The 20,296-nt window shown below is 39.1% G+C and overlaps 1 protein-coding gene across 2 annotated transcripts in view; it reads right to left on the reverse strand.

The window, feature by feature from the left end:
- GABRR3 (gamma-aminobutyric acid type A receptor subunit rho3) overlaps window positions 1–20,296 on the reverse strand; it is a 63,813-nt gene that overhangs the window by 20,564 nt on the left and 22,953 nt on the right. For both annotated transcript variants that reach the window (XM_032882252.1, XM_032882250.1), the window contains exons 5-8: window positions 20,174–20,256; window positions 18,364–18,504; window positions 12,140–12,292; window positions 2,699–2,895 (exon numbers count right to left, since the gene is read on the reverse strand). In XM_032882252.1, coding sequence (XP_032738143.1) covers window positions 2,699–2,895; window positions 12,140–12,292; window positions 18,364–18,504; window positions 20,174–20,256 — 574 coding nt within the window. The remainder of the gene's footprint in view (window positions 1–2,698; window positions 2,896–12,139; window positions 12,293–18,363; window positions 18,505–20,173; window positions 20,257–20,296) is intronic.

A 20,296-nucleotide genomic window follows, 5' to 3' on the forward strand; every position in this document is an offset into this window, starting at 1 on the left:
TTTTCACACTAGTGAAACCACCTCCTTCAAAGGCACAGTTATCTCAAAGAAGTTTCCTACCTGCCATTCCTATATTTGTGGGGCAAAATGAAAGAGCGCAAGATTTGAAGTCCGAAGAAGTGATGCCAAACCTAACGCCACTACTTCCTAGCTCTGTGTTTTAGGTTGTCTCCTAAACATCATTCTTAATTTTCAGAATGTTGGCATTTCTCTCCTATTTATCTCACAAGGCAGTTGTAAATGGTGTAACAAATGGGTATAAACTTTTGCAAACTATAAAATGCTACACAAATGCTAAGTTCTTTTTGCGGTTAGTGCCCAGAGCAGAGGCTCTGAAAGAACAGCAGTTTTAACAAGGATAGTGGGACTGGCTGTCTGAGATGAGAAACAGTTAAAGGGATAGGATGCCCTGGTGAGGCGCAGAGTGGAAAGACATGTCTATAGTTTTGGGGGATAACCAGTGACACTTCTCTCCTCTATACCTGAGTTTTAGAGAGAGAAAGATGTAGGGGCCAGACAGATAGAGAGGATGACATCAGCTTTGTTGTTGATAAAGCAGTGGGGAGGAAGTGCCTCAGATATGTGAGCAGGAGGTCTCACTAATACTTCATCACTGTACTAAACCTACTTATTCTTTTGGTCACTGGTGAAGCTAGACAATTCAGGACTCACCTTGTAAAGACAGGGAAGGTACTGCCTAGTAGTTTCCAGAGGCTGGGGAAAGGGGAAAATGGGGAGTTGTGTAATGGCATAGTGTTTTAGTTTTGTCAGATGAAGAAGTTTTGGAGATTGCTTGCACAACCAGGTAAGTATTCTTAACACTACTTACAAACAGTTAAGATAGCAACTTCTACATTATATGGATTTTACCCCAATACAAAAAATCTTCAAAAACATATGATGTTTATTAATTCGAAAGATTTTCTTCTTAGTGGTATACAAGAAGAGTTTGTACAACCCTATCTAATGAAAAAGGAAATTCAGTAGTGTGAACACATATGTTCTGTGGCCGGCGGGTGTGGGGAGATGTAGACAAGTTTGGAGTCAAAAGACTAGAGAGAGGTGGGCCTGGATTATTAAAGTGCCTCTTACTTAGGTTAACCTCTTCCCACGTAAAACAAAACAGAACAACAACAAAATTCTTTTCCTCATCACACATTTTTTCTCTGTCACCTTTTTTACTTCATGGATTATCTAAGTCATGACTATTTGCAGTGTGGGTAATGGACCAACAGCAGCTGGGGCTCATTAGAAATGCAGACTCACTGATCCCACACCCCAGATCTACTGAACAAAAATCTGAACAAATCCCAGGTGATGTGTACACACCTATTACTGCATACTTCTCTAAAAGTTCCTGGTTTCCTCACACGTGCCAAACCGTCACCGTGGGTATGTATGTGGCAGGGACACATACTCACACGTTGTCAACAAAAGAAATGGAAGCATCAGTAATAAAGCAAAATCAGCTCCTATTACAGCTTTAACTCAAAGGATATATAATAGAAGAATGAAGTAGCATTACAGGAGATCTGAATTGCAATTCCCTCTCTCTTGGCTGTGAATCTTTTGGCAAATCACTTTCCTTCACTCAAACTCTGCTGCTTCATTTTAAAAATAGAGATACTAATCTCTAGGCCTACCTCATGGAGCTGATATGAAGGTTTAATTTGAAAAGAGGCTATAAAACACTCTGAAAATAAGAAATGCTCTCACTACAAGTGTAACAAATATTAAATAATGTTTTGGGCGTGTATAATTGTGCTTATAAGAATTTCTTAAGCCAATATGAATATATTACATTAAAATTATGTGCATATCTGTGTGTATGCGCGCACACACACACACATATAGTCTCAAGTGTAGGCTACAAAGAAATTGATATGATCAATTAGGTTTCTGAAGTACAGTATCTTATATCAGTTCTCATAATAACAGCGAACTTGTGCCCCAGTCTTTTGTGAAATGAAGCAGGAAGATGTCAATCTATCCATATTTATTAAACAATGGCTCAAGAAACACATGATGACATTTAGAACCCAAAAGACACTTTTTATTCCCAGTATACTGTGGAGAGGAGAACCTCTCTTTATGTTCTACCACTCCTCCAAGTGACAAGAAGAGAAACAGAAATCCCAGCTCTGGTGGAGAGAAATATATCATTTAGGGATTGAGAGCACAGCCATTGGAGTGAGAGAGAGCCAGAAACAAATCCTGATTCCTCTTGTGCTGTGTGACCTTGGCCAAGTTACTCCCTATCTGCTCCCATTTCCCCTCTGTAAAATGAAGGTGATATAGAAAGATATAACCTCTTGGGGTTACTCAGAATTAAATGACATACTGTATGGTAGGTGGTTAGTATGATACCAATACATTACATGGTAGCTCTTCTCATCATTGTCATCATCATCATCACCTACTTGAAAGGTATAGTTTGCACATCAACACTTCTTTTCAAAGGATAGAGTCAATGGAGAGGGCACACTGAGAGAAATTCCTCACACAAAAAAACTCCTGGCTAAGGTGAGTAAGGATGCTGAGGAAAGTAGCCAGCACAGATAGAATAAGGTTCAATATTAAATCCTGTAAACTTGTATCTGGCCAAGGCGTGGAGACTTAATAAAAGGGCTTACAACACTGTCAGGAGAGGATTATAGGTAAAGATAGTCTTTTTCACATTCCAAAAGCCAGGCAGTACCTTCCCTGTCTTGTTGGAATGTTTCCGCTCTTCCATGGTGGTGAGGTAGTTCACAGCTGCATACTCAATGACTGACAGGAACACAAACAGGGAGCTGACCCACAGGTACACGTCCACGGCCTTGATGTAGGACACCTGGGGCATGGAGGGGGTCATGCCAGAGATGATGGTGGACATGGTCAGCACTGTCGTGATTCCTGCCATTGGAGAGTAGCGACAAGGTCAGAGACATAACCATTCCGTTCTGGGATCTGGTGCTGGATTATACCAGTGGATGTATTTGCCCACAATATCTGGTGAGCAAGGTTGGGAGGGGGGCAGGAATCCCTGCACATTACCCTCATACACACCATGAGCCTTAGCAAGAAGCTCTCCTTGGATTTGTCTTTCCATCTTTTTCTTGCCCTTACCCCAACTGTCCGTAGTGTTTCCTTCCCTCCATGGAAGGACTTCACAGGCTCATACATGTCTCTAAGGATACATTCCTTTGTCTCCGTTGGGCCTCTTTAAACCAACCCAGAAAAATAAAAATGTGTTCAATTTTAAAAATCTCCTGGGAAGAAAATTATAAAACCTTTCCTACTACCCTTTCCCATCATTTTACACTTTTCCTGTTAAAGAAATTGTCTTTGAGTCAGTCTTTTATCTTTCATTCATCAGGGAGTCATCTTGTCATGTTTCATATTTTTCTTTCGAATAGAATACTTACGAGCCATCAGTACTGCTCTTATGCTGTCCTTTGTTACTGAAACTATATTTCAATTGAGATTTAGAATGGAAGTGTGCTGGCAGAGACTCAGTTCAGTGTAAATACTTACTACGAACCTGTGAAATGCCAGTTACTCTCCCTTTCCCTCCCGCTTCTTCTTCCCTTCCCCCTCCCTTTCTCCCTTTCCTTTCTTTATTCTCTGGCATAAGCTACAGAGGTGATGAGATCAGCGTTCTGGGGGACAACGGAGAAAGACTGACTCTGAGATTTCCTTAATAAAATGCTGGCCTGGGGGAGGGCTAGTCTGTGTCTGCACTAATTTCTCAGAGGGTTGCTGCGAGAATGCTGCCTGGAGAGAAAGTACAGTATTGTAAATATTTGAAATGTACACTAGCTGGCATGGCTTTATTTCCTAACTTCCCACCAGGGAGGCGCAAATGGAGTCCTTAATGATTTTTCTAAGTTGTGAGGACATTTTAGTGTCAACAGACACAGTCCCAAACAGCAGGAAGAATGCTGTGATTTACTCCTAAATGTACAGACACAGCATGTGGACAGCTTTCACCAACACATTTCTACCCTTTGTACAATAATTCTTCAAGGTTCTCGTCTGAGGGAGCTCATATCAAAGACAATGACGAGTCTACAGAGCTATTCAATTTCAAATTAAGTTTTTGTGTTTGTATGATCCAGACCAAAGACGTGGCAATTTGGCAGTCACCACAGGAGGGCCCAGGGATCTCACCTTCACCCTGATTTGAACTTCGGGAGAAGACACCTGAGTGCCGTTCTAGCTCATACCATTGAATGCAGGCCACGGTCTCACTGAGTCACAGGATTCTGTAATATCAATAGTCCGCGTATCGGGGGATGCTGTTTGCAGTCCTTGCTACATAAGCGTGGAGATGTGAAATTTTTATTCCCATTACAGGTGTACATGTAGCTGAAGCCAAGATTATTAAATAAAGCTTCCTTGCCTTTATTGAATGTTTACCCACTGCCTAGGTAAATATTAGCCACACGGTGCAGAAAAAAATGTGAGCTGGGAGTGGGTAAGTAACTGGCCTGAGTTTTGTCAGGAGCAGGATTGGAACATTTCTGTTTGAATGTAGAACCCATACTTTTTACAGGCAAAGCTGCTGCCTCTTATTCTAGATCTGTAAAGGGAATCTCTTTTTGTTTTTAGTCTTATAAACCAATCTCAGGGCACCTGGGTGCCTCAACCGTTGGTTGAGCATCTCACTCTTGATGTCCACAGTGGTCATGATCTCATGATCATGTGAGATTGAACCCCATCTCATGCTCTGCCCTCAGCATAGTCTGCTTAAGATTCTCTCCTTCTGCTTCTGCCCCTCTCCCTACTCACTCTCATTCTCTCTTTCTCTAAGATAAATAAAACCTTTTTTAAAAAGGGTTATAAACCAATCTCTTTACATGAAGCATCTCTGAGAGAAGACACTACACACCTGAGGGAAAAGGGGTACCTGGGTGGCTCAGTCAGTTAAGTGTCCGACTCTTGTTTTTGGCTTAAGTCATGACCTCAAGATCATGATCGAACCCCACATTGGGCTTTGCACTCAATGTGGAGTCTGCTTGAGATATTCTCCTTCTCCCTCTGTGCCCCACCCCTGCTCATGCTCTCTCTCTCTCAAAATAAATAAATAAAATCTTAAAAAACAAAACAAAACGGGGTACAATTATGTCAGGAAGCATGAAGGTACTTTGTGTTTTTCAAAAAGCTAACAGTCTCACTCTTTTCAAGACACTACTGGTAAAACTGAATCCTACATTAACATTCATATTCAGTAGCTTTCCTTATTAGTTCGAAAAATTTTCAATGTCTTTTCTTACTGGTCTTCTAAGATAGAACTTAATTTTTTTCAATGGACAGTAACATGGGGCTTAGTGGACAAAATAAGGATTTAGAACAAACATGTGAGTATATATGCCAGGCAGGTCTTGTCATGCATTTTAAATTGATGATTATGGGGCCAGTAAAGGAAACTACATATCTTTTTTTTTTTTTTTTTTTTTGCCAGAGAGCAGTAACTATCAGTCATTTTCCTTCAAAGGGTACTTAGTGCAGCTAATTTACCATAGCTTTATTTCTTTTGAAACCAATATTTTAGATTTTCCTTGTTTAAAATGAGCAATAAAAAAAAATTGAGAGTGGGGAGGAGGGATTTTTTGAGTTTGCAAGTAAAGGATGGAAAAGCTGATATATAAATTCTTAACGCAAAAGAATTTGAGTCAGGAGTATTACAGCTACTAATTAAACACACTTACATCTTGAGCCACTCCTTAAAAATACATTGATCTTAACAAAATGTATTCCTTTCAAATCCATTTAAGTTAATACCCTAGTAAAGGCATTTTAAATATATACAGTGACCGTTTAGTCAAACAAAGTTTCTATGCTGGAATTAGAAAATTATTTTCTCAACTACTGATATTGCTGGGCGTGGTCTGGAAAATGTTAGGACACTATATTTAGTCTGGTACATAGGACTTAACTCCCCTAGCCCACAGTGTTTCACTATATTAACTCTTAAGGACACGTCCAGGGCCCTACAAAACCCTTTGGTCTGTCAAGAGTTACTCCTCTTTGTGTTTCATTGGCCATTTTGGGCCATATATGAAGGAGAGGTTCATTGGCTGGTGTGATGATAGCAGGGCATGTAGGCATGACTTGTAGAACTACTGAGTCAGTTCATCCCTTCAGTAGTTGTGTTGTGGGCAGTTCTTTTGAAGGGATAGGTATCCACACTCGCCTTTAAATGAGTAAAGACACTTTCCGTGTAAGCCTAAGCAGAAAGAAAATATTAAGTGATGTGAGAGAAAGGAAGGCAGGCTGGATATCCTACTACCACCGCTCTATGGCCAGAAACCACAACCATTATCCCACGAAGGTGGTGCCAGAGTCCAGTGCCTGGAATTCTGGTAACCTCTATGATGGTTAAATGAATTGCTCCTAAGTACTTACTTTTTCAGTTATATGTCATATTCCCTGTTAGGAGACATTTTTCTTTATCAGTGATGACATGCCTGAACACTTTAGTTGTCTGTTTCCTGACAAACAGGGGTCATTAAATGACCCCAAGATTTAATATGCTGTACACAGGGGGCATACCCCATGCAGAGGGGCCAAATGTGGAAAATGGAGTCAACGAAAGGAAGGACATAGAAGGAAGAGATGAAAGTACAATATTACTCATCCTTCCATGAGGGTTAGGACACCATTGGACAGCTTTCTAATAGTCTCACTTCCTCTCTATACCAAATCAAACAGAAAGATAGATTAGTATTTTAACCCATCTCACATTCCAAATTACGGTAGCTAGTATGTCTTAAGTCACAAGGGATACTTAGATGCTGTTTAGCCTCTATCGTTTTTCATTTGAAACATGACAAATGTGAAAGGATTTTAACCAGCAAATGATTCATCCTTAATTCACAAATGAGTCCAAATGTGGAAAGGTCTTAGCCAGCAATGAATCATCATTGTTTTCAGTTAGTAACTAAAATATAGTTAACTAAAAACATGGTAGGCTACACAATGGCAATTTAACAACTATATATTGAGCACAAATATGTGCAGGGTATTGTGTTAGTCACTCAGGAACAAAAAAGGTGGTCATAATGATCCTTGTCCTTAAGGAATTCACCTTCTAATAGAGGACACAAGATAAGCTACCAAGGCACTCCATGGCTACATACAAAATAGAGGAAGTAGAAGAGACACCTTAGGAGAGATACAAAGCACCATGTAGTTCAAACATGGGAGACACCATGTCTGCCTGGAGCTATTAGTAAAAGCTTGTGGCCATTGAGAAATGGCAAGACTTTGACAGAGAACGATAGGTAGAGAGAACATCCTAGGTAGAGTAAGAACAAGAATAAAAGTACCGAAGTACTATAGGGAAGATAAACAGTTAGGCATGGGTGGCTGTTTGAGAACACTGAATATTCAAACTAGTTGAAGCTTAGGGCAACTCTACTGAGGCAGGAATATGGTTGAAGATGTAGCAAATAAAAATACAGGACACTTAGTTATATCTGCATTTCAGATAAACAACAAGTAATGTTTTAGTATAAGTATATCCCATGCAATATTTAGGATATACTTTTATAAAATATTATTTGATCCTTGTCTAAAACTCAAATTTAACCAAGTGTCCCTTATTTCATTTGGCAATTTTCAAGTGACACCTTGGATTCCAAACTGAGAGTATTTATTCCAATGGCATTTGAGATGAGAATATTGTGATCACAGTTGAGTTCTGAGATATTACTCTGGTAGTAGGGTTGAATTGCAGGAAGAAGAGTAGGAAATGAAATGAGCAACTATAAGGCCTTTACAAGCCCAGACTACAGCTTTGTGCAAATTAATAAATTTTTTGGTGGATTTCACCTGCTTTTTCTGAAGGATGTCACCCCAAACCATGTCCCATGGAGCTTGGGCTGGACTTCTGCTCCCTACTCCCATCTGGGTCAGATTTCACAGCCTTGCAAGATGACCCTGGGCAGGTAGAGGTTAGAGGAATCCAGGGAAAATTAACAAGGGTCCCAGGTCTGGTCAGGGCAAGAGGAATGGAAAAGAAAGCACAAGGATATTATAAAGAAGGCTGATTCTGAAGATTTAGATACCTTATAGCCACAGTTCTCAAAGTGTAGTCAGTGAGCCCTTTGGGCTCTCCAAGACATTTTCAGAGGGTCTGTGTAGTGAAGATGGGTTTCACACTAAGATATTATTTACCTTTTTCATTATGTTGATATTTGCAATGGTGTGAAGCACTGGTGAGAAAAGCTATTGTTGCCTTCACATGAATTAAGGCAGAAGCACCCAACTAATCTAACAGTCACTGCGTTCTTTAGCTTTTAGCATCACAATAAAAAAATCAGGAAAAGTTGTTAATTTTATTACATTATAACCCTTGTGTATATGCCTTCTTAATATTCTGGTTAATGAAATGAGAGATATATAGAAGGCACTTTTGCATACCAAAGAGCAATGGCTATCTGGAGGAAAAGGACTCAGGCCATTGAGTTACACACTGAACACCAGACATTCTGAAAAATGGAACACCACTTTCACTTAAAATAACAACTCACAGACAAATTATGGTTGTCCAGATTTGGGTATCTAGCAGACATTTCTCAAAACTGAGTAATGTAAGCCTCTCACTTGAAGTAAAACAACCCTGATATTTGTTATCTAATAATAAAATTTGAGCTTTCAAATCAAAACTCGAATGATGTTAAATACCTATCCATCACTATAAGCTTGAGAGCTTCCCACTACTCAAACACTTTTTCATGAGATTAATGGTGACATTAATGAATGTGACTTTTTAAAATATTTTATTTATTTATTTATTTATTTGTTTGTTTGTTTATTTAGTGTGAGCAGGGGGAGGGGCAAAGGGAGAGGGAGAGAGGGAATCTCAAGCAGACTCCCCACTGAGCACAGAGCCCAACACAGGGCCCTGAGATCATGACCTAAGCGAAAATAAAGAGTTGGACGCTTAACTGACTGACCCCCCCCAGTGCCCCAAATATGATTTTTTAACATTGTATAGTGAATTAAGTGAGCTTTGGGAAGATATAGTTCAGTGCACTAATAGTTTTCAAATGATTGATGCCTAGGTAAAAAGATCCAGTCAAATGCAAGGTAGATCAATGCATTTTAATCTAATAGAATAGAAAAAAATTCATTGATATGGTTTCAGATTTCACACTGTAACTAACCTTTAAGAAACTGTCACTTGCTGAGTTTTGGTACAGTGTCACAGAAGACTATGCACAATTATTGGAAAACACTATTGAAATGTGGCTTTTTTTCTCCAACCACATATCTGAGCAAGGCCAGTTTTTTCCCCCCTGTATTTCAACTGAAACTTTTACAACAGATTGAAGAAGCAGAGATGAGAATCCAACTGCTCTCCAGAAGGCCAGATATTAAAGATCTGCAAAAATGTAAAACAATAATTCTCCTCTCACTAATTTTTTTGTTTTAGAAAAAAGTTATTTTTCATAGAATGTGTTAACTTGTAATGAGATGATTATTGTTATTTTATATGGACTAACACATATTTTAAACAATTCTGTTTTAATATCCAACATGGCTAATAATGATAGATATAACCCACAAAAACAAATCTCTCTGGGGTTCCTGATAATACCTAAGAATGACTGCTAAAGACTAAGAAGGAAATTGAGGATCCAGATATGAAAGATTCAACACCTTGGGGGCCCTTAAAAGAACAAGAAAAACCAAGAGAAAAAAATTGAGTTAAGGCAAGGATGGTGGAGCCGGGGCAATAACAATCTGCTGGGTTTTGAACATGTGGCGCGCTTGCAGTACCTGGAGATGAGGTCCAGCAGGCAGCTGGGAATACTATCTGGAACCTGAGAGAATGATCTGAGATAAAGACTTAGATTGGGATTTTTTTTTTCTTTTTTTCCATAGAGAGAGTAATCAGAAACAAGAGGCTTGCTCCGTTTGATGAGAGAATCAAAAACAAGCAAAACCTTGGGAGGGAGTTATCCCAGACTCAAGGAGTGCAAGGAAGACAAGTGAAAGAAAAGTCCAAAAGAGGAGAAAATGTAGGCTAGCGCAGAGTACTGCAAACAAATTTATTGCTAGTTTAGTTTTATCAAACACTATGGGCAGGCCATTGAGACGAAAGCTCCCATTCATTTCATACAGTGACCTTAGAAGGCTGTATTAATCATCTCATTTTGCAGATGAGAAAAAGGAGGCTGGGGTTTTGACCACTACCCTTGGTTCTGAATTTGGTGAGGAGGCTTAATAGTATTAAATACTTCAGGGTGTGATGAAGGGGAAACAACTGAGAAAAGGCAAATGAGATACACAGTTAGAAGGAACTTCTGGAGAATCAGTTGGCCCAGTATTTGGAAACAGCCAGTAAAGCAGAGTGCAAAATATCTTTATCTTATTTTGTTTTTCTAAGAGACACACACACACACACACACACACACAGAGAGAGAGAGAGAGAGAGAGAGAGAATGTGTGCTGGGGGGAAGGGAAAGGGAGAGAGAAAATCTTAAGCAGGCTCTAGGCCCAGCACAGAGCTTGATGTAGGGCTCTATCTAATGACTTGAGCTGAAATCAAGAGTCAGATGCTTAACAGACTGAGCCACCCAGGTGCCCCCAGAGCACAAAATATCTTTGAGAAAACTTGAGGGTGTTAGGAAGCAAAAGCCTGAGAGGATAGCAGTGGAATAGGAATACTACAGTTCCCTTTATTAAGAGGGGAGAGAGACAGTTCTGATTTATATATTATTTTACATAAATCTGCATAGCAATTTCCCAACACCTTAGGGAATCAGATGTAGATGCAAGAAGCATAGAATTTCAGGGGCCACTTAAAGGCACTTTAGTATTCTCCATTCTCCCCAGCCCGCACTGGAACCAGCTTTTATTACTTGTCATTTTCAAAGTGTAAGAGCTGAGCCGTCAGCTTCAGGAATCTGATTGAAAATCATGTTCATAAACCTTTAGAGAGTGAACGTCTTTCTCATTCTGTCTTGAGGGCTGGAAATGTGCCTCTCATCTCCTGTGCAACTCTCCCCTGCCCCACTGCGTAGCGAGGTCAGGGCGCGATTGCTCCGATGTGAAGGCCCAGCTGCAATAATTTAATTACTCATTCAGGTGGTACTTTTTCCCATGAAGATAGTCAAGCCTCAACTGCTTATAGATTGAAGCTTTTAATAGGGGAAAGAGGTGAACAAATTATTAATATTAATGACAATTTATGTCTTTCAAATGATCTTTTGAAGTATGCATATAATTTGTGAACATTAGCTTAGAAATCACCCTTTCTGGAATGAATTGTGTGATAATTACAATGATTGGGAAGCACTTATAACAATCTTCTGTCTGGCTAGAGCATTACAGGTCAAAGAACAAAATCAGCTGAAATGAGGGAGCTCTGCCCTAAAACAACTGAGAAGGCAAGTGGGATTGACTCTCGGGTTCTGATTCAGTAACAGGTTATCCAAGTGCTTAGCCAGGCATCTTCCACATTATAAGAGCTCAGTCACCGCTAAGCAGGCCTGAAATCGTTCCCATAAATCAGTATGTGTGACAGTGGCATGTGGCATGCTAGATGGAGTAGATAATCATACCTGTGTGATGACTTAATGAAGCTGGCAATGTCTCCCCCCAACCCCCCGCCCCTGAATCTCTTGCCAAGTAGAGAACCACAGTAACTGGAATTTCACTGTGGTTGGTTCTGATTTTGGTGTTTAGGTTAAGCCCTGATTTCTAATGAACATTGCCCCCTACCCAAGAAGTCATGTATTAAAATACCAATAGTACAGCGTGAGTTAGTTTGAAGGATCTTTTTTTTTTTATGATGCAAAAGTTTATCACACAAAGAGAAGTAGGTTGGGGCAAGGATGAGGAGGTTTCCCTGAAAGTGAGGAGACAGGTTTCTAAAGTGAGGCTGTTTATGCTCCGTAGTTTCATAATTTCTCCTTATTATTTCCCTTTTGGTCAGCTGGTGCAGGCTTCGTACCTAATGCCTCAGTTCCCAAGGAAAGAGTCCAATTACAGTTTGCCCCTGAGGTTGTGAAGGTAAATGTTGTAACCTGAATGCGTGTCTCTAACCACCCCTACTAAACCATGACTCTTTTCCTCTCCACTTATTTTTTTTTTTAATCTTCTTGAACTTTCTCTGATATTAACATTTCACAAAGCTACTTACCCAGGGAAACTCTTGCAGGAACAGCTCTCTGGTCAATCCAAAATGAAACCCACGAAAGCATCACCATCAGCATAGCTGGGAAATAGGTTTGCAGCACGAAGAAGAAAATATGCCTCCTTAGCACAAAGTTGATGAAAAGCCTGTTGTACCAACCTATGAGAAAAATTCAGAGTTTTCCTTAGAACAGGTGTCCTCGTGTAAACATCACACTAAGTGAAATCATGTGCTTCTTTAAACTCTAAGCTCGAAGGGAAAATGGAACTGAACACACTCACTCTTGTTTACCCAGCAGGAGGACAGGGCCTGAGCCTGTCGCTCCATCAGTGCTTGTTGAACTGACCTGTAGTCTGCTTCGTTATGTGATTCGAAGATTCCCCTTAAATTTCATAGCTGTTATTCAGGAATGCCTGGTAATTATATTTTGTGGAATGGCCTTTAAAAACCTTTCTCCAAAATATATTGTGTTTGCATTGTTTCTGCAAGTGGGCAAGTCTTCAATACATGACTAATGACTGGGGCAATAGCCAATAAACAATTTATTAGCTTTAACGGATGAAAGGGAATATTTTATCTGAAGGAAAAGATTCACAGTAGCTACTGAGTCATTGGATTCCAAGTTGGAATCTTGATAGCAAGGGATTCATAATGGGAGTGGGTGAAAGGAGTATCTGTAAACAGTATTATTTCAGAGGCTGGTGGGTACCATTAATTTATCTATAATAAATCTGAAAAAAGTAATCAAATCATGATGTTTCTTTGCTTCTGGTTGGAATTATATAAACTCATGTTGGTAATATCGATTGATTCATGTTGATCAGAAGCAACAATTGCGGTCACATTCACACAATTTTGTCAGGTTTCCTTTTTCACACTGGCTGGAAGGAAGTGTAAAGCCAAAAAAAAAAAAAAGAGAGAGACTAGGTTAAAAATTATAAAGCAAAATCATGAGCATTGCAAAAGGGTTTAGAGAACATTTTGTACCAGTCTCAGTAGTAGTTTCGTAGGAAACTCAAGATGGCACACTTATTAGATGGATCAGGTCACTTTTTAGGCATTCAGCCCAAACATAAATCTAGCAAACCCACCCTGAATTGGCAGACTCTCCTCTTAGTATTCTATTCTCAGTTACATGCTGATGACCCTTCTTGTCCCTATCTTTTCTGGAGTTCTCTCTCACCACCAGCTGATATATGTTCCAGGAATAACAAAAAATTTCATTCCCAAGGGAAATAAAAGACACTTTACATAGTGCATTGTAAATGCACTGTAAAGTCAGAATATACACTATTTTTTGAACTATTCATTGTCTAATATTACCCATGTTACAGTCCTACTCCATTATTGTGTGCAGCTGAGAATCTTGATTATAGCTGTAGAGTGGGATAACAGCCTCTCTGATATTATACCTTCATACAGTTATCATGAGATTAAAGGAGATAAGGAAAAGTTCTGGAAGAATTTCATAAAGAAAGACACTGTTAGTTTATATGGTTTTAACTATGAACAGGGTCCTTTCTTTATTCATAATTTTCTGAATAATAACTTTGTTTTTGTCAACCGAGCAAGAGAAATCCTGTTCTGTTGTGTGGTTCTTCAGGGCAGGGGAGACTAGGGATGGTATTGTGGTTGAGCTCTTCCTGGCCTATAGCTTCAACCACAATACCATCCCTAGTCTCCCCTAGGGAGACTTGAGGAGTCAGTCTCGAGACAATGTTCGAGAAGGTTTTTATATGTGGAGACTCACCTTCAATGGCCTGTGACACTAAAAGCCTCATTCTGTTTTGAAAGGATCCTGGTGATGTTGTTGATGAAAACAGTGACGAGCTAATACTAGCTCTACTAGCTAATATTTCCTGAGCACTTACCATATGGCAGACAGTATTCAAAGGTATTTATGGCAGACAGAATTCTAAATTATTTAAATGTATTAAATCATGTATCTTCACGACTCTATGAGGTAGAGAGTGTTATAAAACCAATTTAAAGATGAAGACATTGAGGCTTAGGGAGACTAAGCAACTTGCCTACATTTCTAGTAAGTGGCAGGGGCGGAATTTGAACTCATGCAGTCCGTCTCCAAAACTTGAACTTTTAGCTACTATGTTATGCTGCAACAAAGAGTAATTATCAATGCATTCTTTAGGGGCAGGAGTCATTTTTGTTTTTCTTTGTAAATTTATAGTGCATGATTGTGAGGGACATTGAAAGTCAAGAAAGGGCAGAAGCCCTCCCCTGCTTGTTAACGTTCTCAGGAGGTGGTAAAGATGCCAAGGAAAAAGTGGGAACTGATGGTTCAGCTATCAAATGGAAACTAAAATTGTATAATTATAACTCTATTTCTGGCTCTTCTAACCAGAACCAGAAGTGCAGTTTTTTCTGTATAGCTGATTTGGCTATACAGAAGTTATGGGGGTTGTTAGGAATATAAATATAAACAGATTGTTTCTGATGAAGCTCATATGTTTAAAAGGATACTAATCTAAGAAAAACATTTGGGTTTAGGTCTCAAGAGCCCATATTTAATAATCCGTGGATAATGTGAGGCAGAACTATCATATACTTGTAAGCTAAAATAAATTTGTGTTAATCTTTCTGAAACCTAAGCATCACTGAATAAACACATATATGATTAATAACTTGATATTTGGAGGTGCCTGGGTGGTGCAGTTGGTTAAGCATCCCATTCTTGGTTTCAGCTCAGGTCATGATCTCAGGGTCATGAGATCAAGCTCCATGTCGGGTTCCACACTCAGTGAGGAGTCTGCTTAAGACTCTCTCCCTCTCCCTCTGCCCTTTGCACTCCTACTCTTTCTCTCTCAAATAAATAAATAAAATCTTAAAAAAACGATATTTGACTACAACTTCCAAAATGCTTTACTCTTATATTTTTATAGTCTTAAAACACATTTTAATCTTTCTTATTAAAAATGTATATGTTGTAACAATTTAAAAATACAGATGTGTTGAAATAAAATTGAAAATATTGCCACTCTATACTCAACTCTCAGAAGTATCAATTGTTAATCTTTCTGGACATTCAAAAACCACATATAAAAATCCTTTAAAAATATTTTATTTATTTATTTGACAGAAAGAGAGTGAGAGAGCACAAACAGAGGGAGTGACAGAGGGAGAGGGAGAAACAGGCACCCCACTGACCAGGGAGAATGATGCAGGTCTATATCCCAGGTCTATATGCCTGGGCTCATGACCTGAGCTAAAGGCAGACGTTTAACTGATTGAGCCACCCAGGTTCCCCTATATAAGTAAGTGCTTTTTAAAATAACAAATATGGGATTATATATATATTCTTCTATAACATTATTTAAACTTTTTTAAACAATTATTATGGATAATTTTCTGTCATGCCATACAAACCATGTATATTTAAACCTAATTCTTTTCTTTTTAAAAATTTTCTTAGAAATAAAAATGTTTTTTCTTAAAATTGTAACCATACTGGACTGTTAAGAATTTTTAGTGGATTTTAAAACACTTAAAAGCATCTTTCTGAGTTTTACAATATAAGCTTTATGATATAAGTATTCTGTGTGGCTTTAGGTAGACTCTAAAACATGACTAGAAGAAGAAAAAAATCAGCTAGTGTTGGACCTGTCTGGTAGGGCTTAAAAAGCCTGACTAGGACAAATAAAAAGATGGTGAGGCCAATGGAATGGCATACTGGTGAAATAAGAATTTGGAAATGAAAATTAAACTTTTCTTTTTAAGAGGATGGTTGGATGTATATTTTGGATACTTGTGTTTCAAAATCTGAAGAGACATTGCCATTTTATATATGCAGCATATATTCTGTGCAGGAAGCAATACTCTTGAATTTCTATGCTTCATATATATGACATTGTAATAGCTTCAAACACTGAAGAGACTTAGTCATAATTTATCATGTGCCAAAGTTATTTCATCATAACAGCAAAATGAAAATAGTTATAAATTATACTTGGTATGTATCATTGTTCATTGTATGCATTCCTTTGTTTAAATATTAGTTAAATTTAGGACTCAGAGCATTAAAAATCCTGATAAAAAATACTCACACAGTTGACCCTTGAATAATGTAAGGGTTAGGAGTGCTGGCCCTGGTGTTGTTGAAAATCTACATAGAAACTTCCAGTCCCCCAAACCTAACTACTAACAGTCTACTGCTGCTTAGAAGCCTCAGTAAACATAACGGTTGAGTAAAACATATTTTGTACATTTTATGTACTATGCAGTGTATTTTTACAATAAAGTGAGCTAGAGAAAAAAATATTAAAAAAAACCATAAGGGAGAGAAAATACATGTGCAGAACCATACTGTATTTATCAAAAAAATTCACATTTGGGGCGCCTGGGTGGCTCAGTGGGTTAAGCCTCTGCCTTCGGCTCAGGTCATGATCTCAGGGTCCTGGGATCGAGCCCCGCATCGGGCTCTCTGCTCTGCAGGAAGCCTGCTTCCTCTTCTCTCTCTCTCCCTCTGCCTGCCTCTCTGCCTACTTGTGATCTCTCTCTGTCAAATGAATAAATAAATTCTAAAAAAAAAAAAAATTCACATTTAAGTGGACCGTGCAGCTCAAACTTGTGTTGTTTGAGGGTCAACTATATCTATCTATATAGAGAAATACAAAGAGAGAAAACAAAAAGGAGAAGGAAATTTATAAAAATAATAACAGTTTTTCTCTAGGAGGTAGGATTACGAAGGCTTTTTCTTTAAACGTCTCTGAATTTTTTTTCAAATTATTTACCTGTCATTCATTCATTTAGCAATTACCTATTGAGCAGCCACTATGTACCAAGGGTATACAAATGATTAAAACAAATAATATGTGTGTTACTTATATAATAAGACAAGGCCCTAAGCATTATTACAGTTAGTAGCATTACCTGCTGTATCCCAAGCATTATAGACAAGTAAGTGAAACAGAGCATTTGTTCTGGATCTAAATGGTTACATAGCTGTTGGTTCTAAAAAGACCTTTACCTTCCCTGTGATGTACATTTTTTATTGCTCTCTTAATGATTCAGGTTTTTAGATAACACCCGGATAACCCGCTCCAGAGTCTAAGGGCAGAATAGAGCACCTCCAGGGAGAAAAGTCAGTAGGTAAAAAGATTCTAGGCAGGACGGTTCTGAAACTCAGTGGCAGCATACACTTTCCAGGCTTCAAAAATCTGAAATGGCATTTTATAAGGATTCTTCCTTAAATGACCCAGAGTAAACAGGGAAGAGGAAGCTACTTCCAACTTTAATCAACAGGGATCAAGTATAATTTAAAAAGTACCAAGAATCCATGTTGCCAAATGGCAAGTATATCTGTCATAGTGAAGAGTATACAATATAGGCCTGATATTGAACAGACTTTCTGTGTTTCTGCCTGACTCCCCCAGCCATACTTATTGAGTATATTTACTGCTGAAGCAAGCATGGCGATATTTATTGAGTATCTATCACGTGCCGTGCCCATTCCAGGTGCTGGGGAAGAAATGGTGAACAAGGCAGACAGATTTCGTGCACTCTTTCTAGTCAGGCCCTCAGGAAAGAAAGCAGTCAACTAGAGAGATATTTCAGGTAGTGTTAAGTGTTGTGAAGACAAATAGAGACAGGGAATGGTGAGGAATGAGGCCTAGTTTAGACACGATGGTTAAGAAAGCACTCTGTGAGATGGTATTTGAACAACACCCTGAATGGGAGGAGGGAGCTGGTCATGAGAAAACTGGGGGAAGATCATTCCAGGCAGAGAGAGGAAAAGGCCGAAGCAGAGGCTGTGTGGGGAGAATGAGATAGGTGTGTGTGTGAGGACGGGCTAGAAGGCCAGTGTGCAGAGAGCGGAGGGGGCGGGTGTAGTGGTGAAGTCAGAGGTAGATCATGTGGGCCTTATAGGCCATTTGAGAAACTTGAGTTTTGTTGTAAGTATGGTGGAAACACACTGGAAGGTTTTAAGTAAGAAAGGATTGTGGTCTTTATGTTTTCAAAGATCACTCAGTCTGCTGTGTTCAGAGTAGACTGCGGAGGCCAGGCGTGGAAGCAAGCCATTTATTCAGAGGTGACTGCACAAGGAAGAGAAGTCATGTACTGGAAAGGAGGAGGAGGCTGCCTGTGAAGAAGGAAAGAGGATGCTGGCCAAACGGGACATGCGTTTGGATTCAGGTCTCTTCACAGGTTGTGGTGCTTTGCAAACAGTAGGTGTTCAGTAAATGCTGATGAACTGTCCACATAATATAAGGCACCTGTGCTGCTGTAGAAAGCGAATCCACTGGATGCACTGAAGTCCTCAATGAAGAACTGAGACAGGGAAATATGCTCATCAGTATTTAGGGACCTGTTTCCCTGTTTCCAGTACAGCATTAGATCCTCTTCATTGTAGGCATCTAAAACAAGAGAATAGTATTCCTGTCACCGGAATCACCAGAATCATGAGATGACTGGTCCGGTGACATGTAGATATGGGATCCTGAAAAATGTTTGCTGATAGACTAATAATACCCATACCAAAAAAAGAAAAGAATAATCTCCAAAACTTGGGCCCTAATCACTGGCATAGTGTGGTGGTCTTTCTTGTGCCCACACATCCTGTTAAAACTCTCCAAATCACTGTTCCCCTCCCTGTGTGCCCTCACTCCTGTCACACACAGAACCACCTGCTCTAAGCCAGAGGCCTGACCCCAGGTCATCAAGGCCCTCCAGTTTTGTAGCTCTCTTGGATGAAATTCCAAAATGAGCTGAATTGATAAAGAATTTTCTTCTGAAGATGTGATTTTATATATATATATATATATTTCATTGTGTGTGTGTGTGTGTATACACACACACACACAATGAAATATAATGTAGCATCAAAAAAACCCCGAAATCTTGCCATTTTCAATGATGTGGATGGAACTAGAGGGTATTATGCTAAGCGAAGTAAGTCAATCAGAGAAAGACAATTCCCATATGATCTCTCCGATATGAGGAATTTGAGAAACAAGACAAAGATCATAGGGGAAGGGAGGGAAAAATAAAACACAATGAAACCAGACAGGGAGACAAACCATAAAAGACTCCTAATCTCAGGAAACAAACTGAGGGTTTTGGAGGGGAGGGGGGTGGAGGGATAGGTTGGCTGGGTAGTGGACACTGGGGAGGGTAAGTGCCATGGTAAGTACTGTAAATTGTATAAGACCGATGATTCACAGATCTGTACCCCTGAAAATACAGTATATGTTAATTTAAAAAATCCCCTTAGAAAGGCTCATTTAACCTCAGTTTCTTTTGTTTTAAGGTACTTAATATCTAGCTGACAAGAAATCTATAAAAAGAATGGAGATTGTCATGTGGAGGGATGAGGGGATGAAGAGAGACCAAGGGACAGTTTTTAAAAACTGAATGTGTCAATAAAAAGGAACTTTTCACCAGAAAAAACAAAAACAAAAACAAAAACAAAAATGAATTTTCTTCTGAAATCAAATAGTGTTATAGAAAGCTCCTCATGCACTTGGGGAGGAGCATCCACTGAGATTCCCATTGTTTTGGCCAAATTATAAAAATCTGCAGTCAGCTTTTAAAATGTGGTGTCAAAACCACTGAGGCTCAGCACCGGTGATTGACAAGGAGACAGCTCAGAAGCCCCCTGACAGCTTTGATTAGAGGGTCTATGTCTATAGCTGCCTTTTTTTCTGGGGAGCCCACGTACATTTAATGGAAGATTGTAACTTATTTGGGAAAATGAATTCCAGAGCTTTCCAAATTTGGAAGGTATGTCAGTCTATGTTAATAACATTAGCAAGAATATACCCTTTTAGGGAACTTGTTCCTTTATAATCAGGTGGAAACTACAGATACGTACTTATGAAAACATCCTTTCCCTGGGTGTTCTCTTTTGAGAGAAAATCTGCATCATCTTTGGTTTAAAAAAGAAAAAAGTAATTATTTTGAATCAATATATTTAACTTATATCAAGATTTGTAAATGCTTGGTAAGTACATGCTTATATACATGCAGATATGTGATGGTATGTTCAGATCATGAGTACTCACTCCATCAGGAAGTAAGACTTACAGCTTTCCAGTTCAAGGGAACAGCTTTGAGTGTCAAGAGGAAACCTGCTGAAATCCATAAGGCACATGGCTGACACAGTTACCCTATAAAAGGAAAGAGAGAACAAAAAGTGCAGATCATGTC

The sequence above is a fragment of the Lontra canadensis genome, unplaced genomic scaffold, assembly GCF_010015895.1.
Source record: "Lontra canadensis isolate GAN:19392208 unplaced genomic scaffold, GSC_riverotter_1.0 scaffold80, whole genome shotgun sequence".
Lineage (NCBI taxonomy): Eukaryota > Metazoa > Chordata > Mammalia > Carnivora > Mustelidae > Lontra > Lontra canadensis.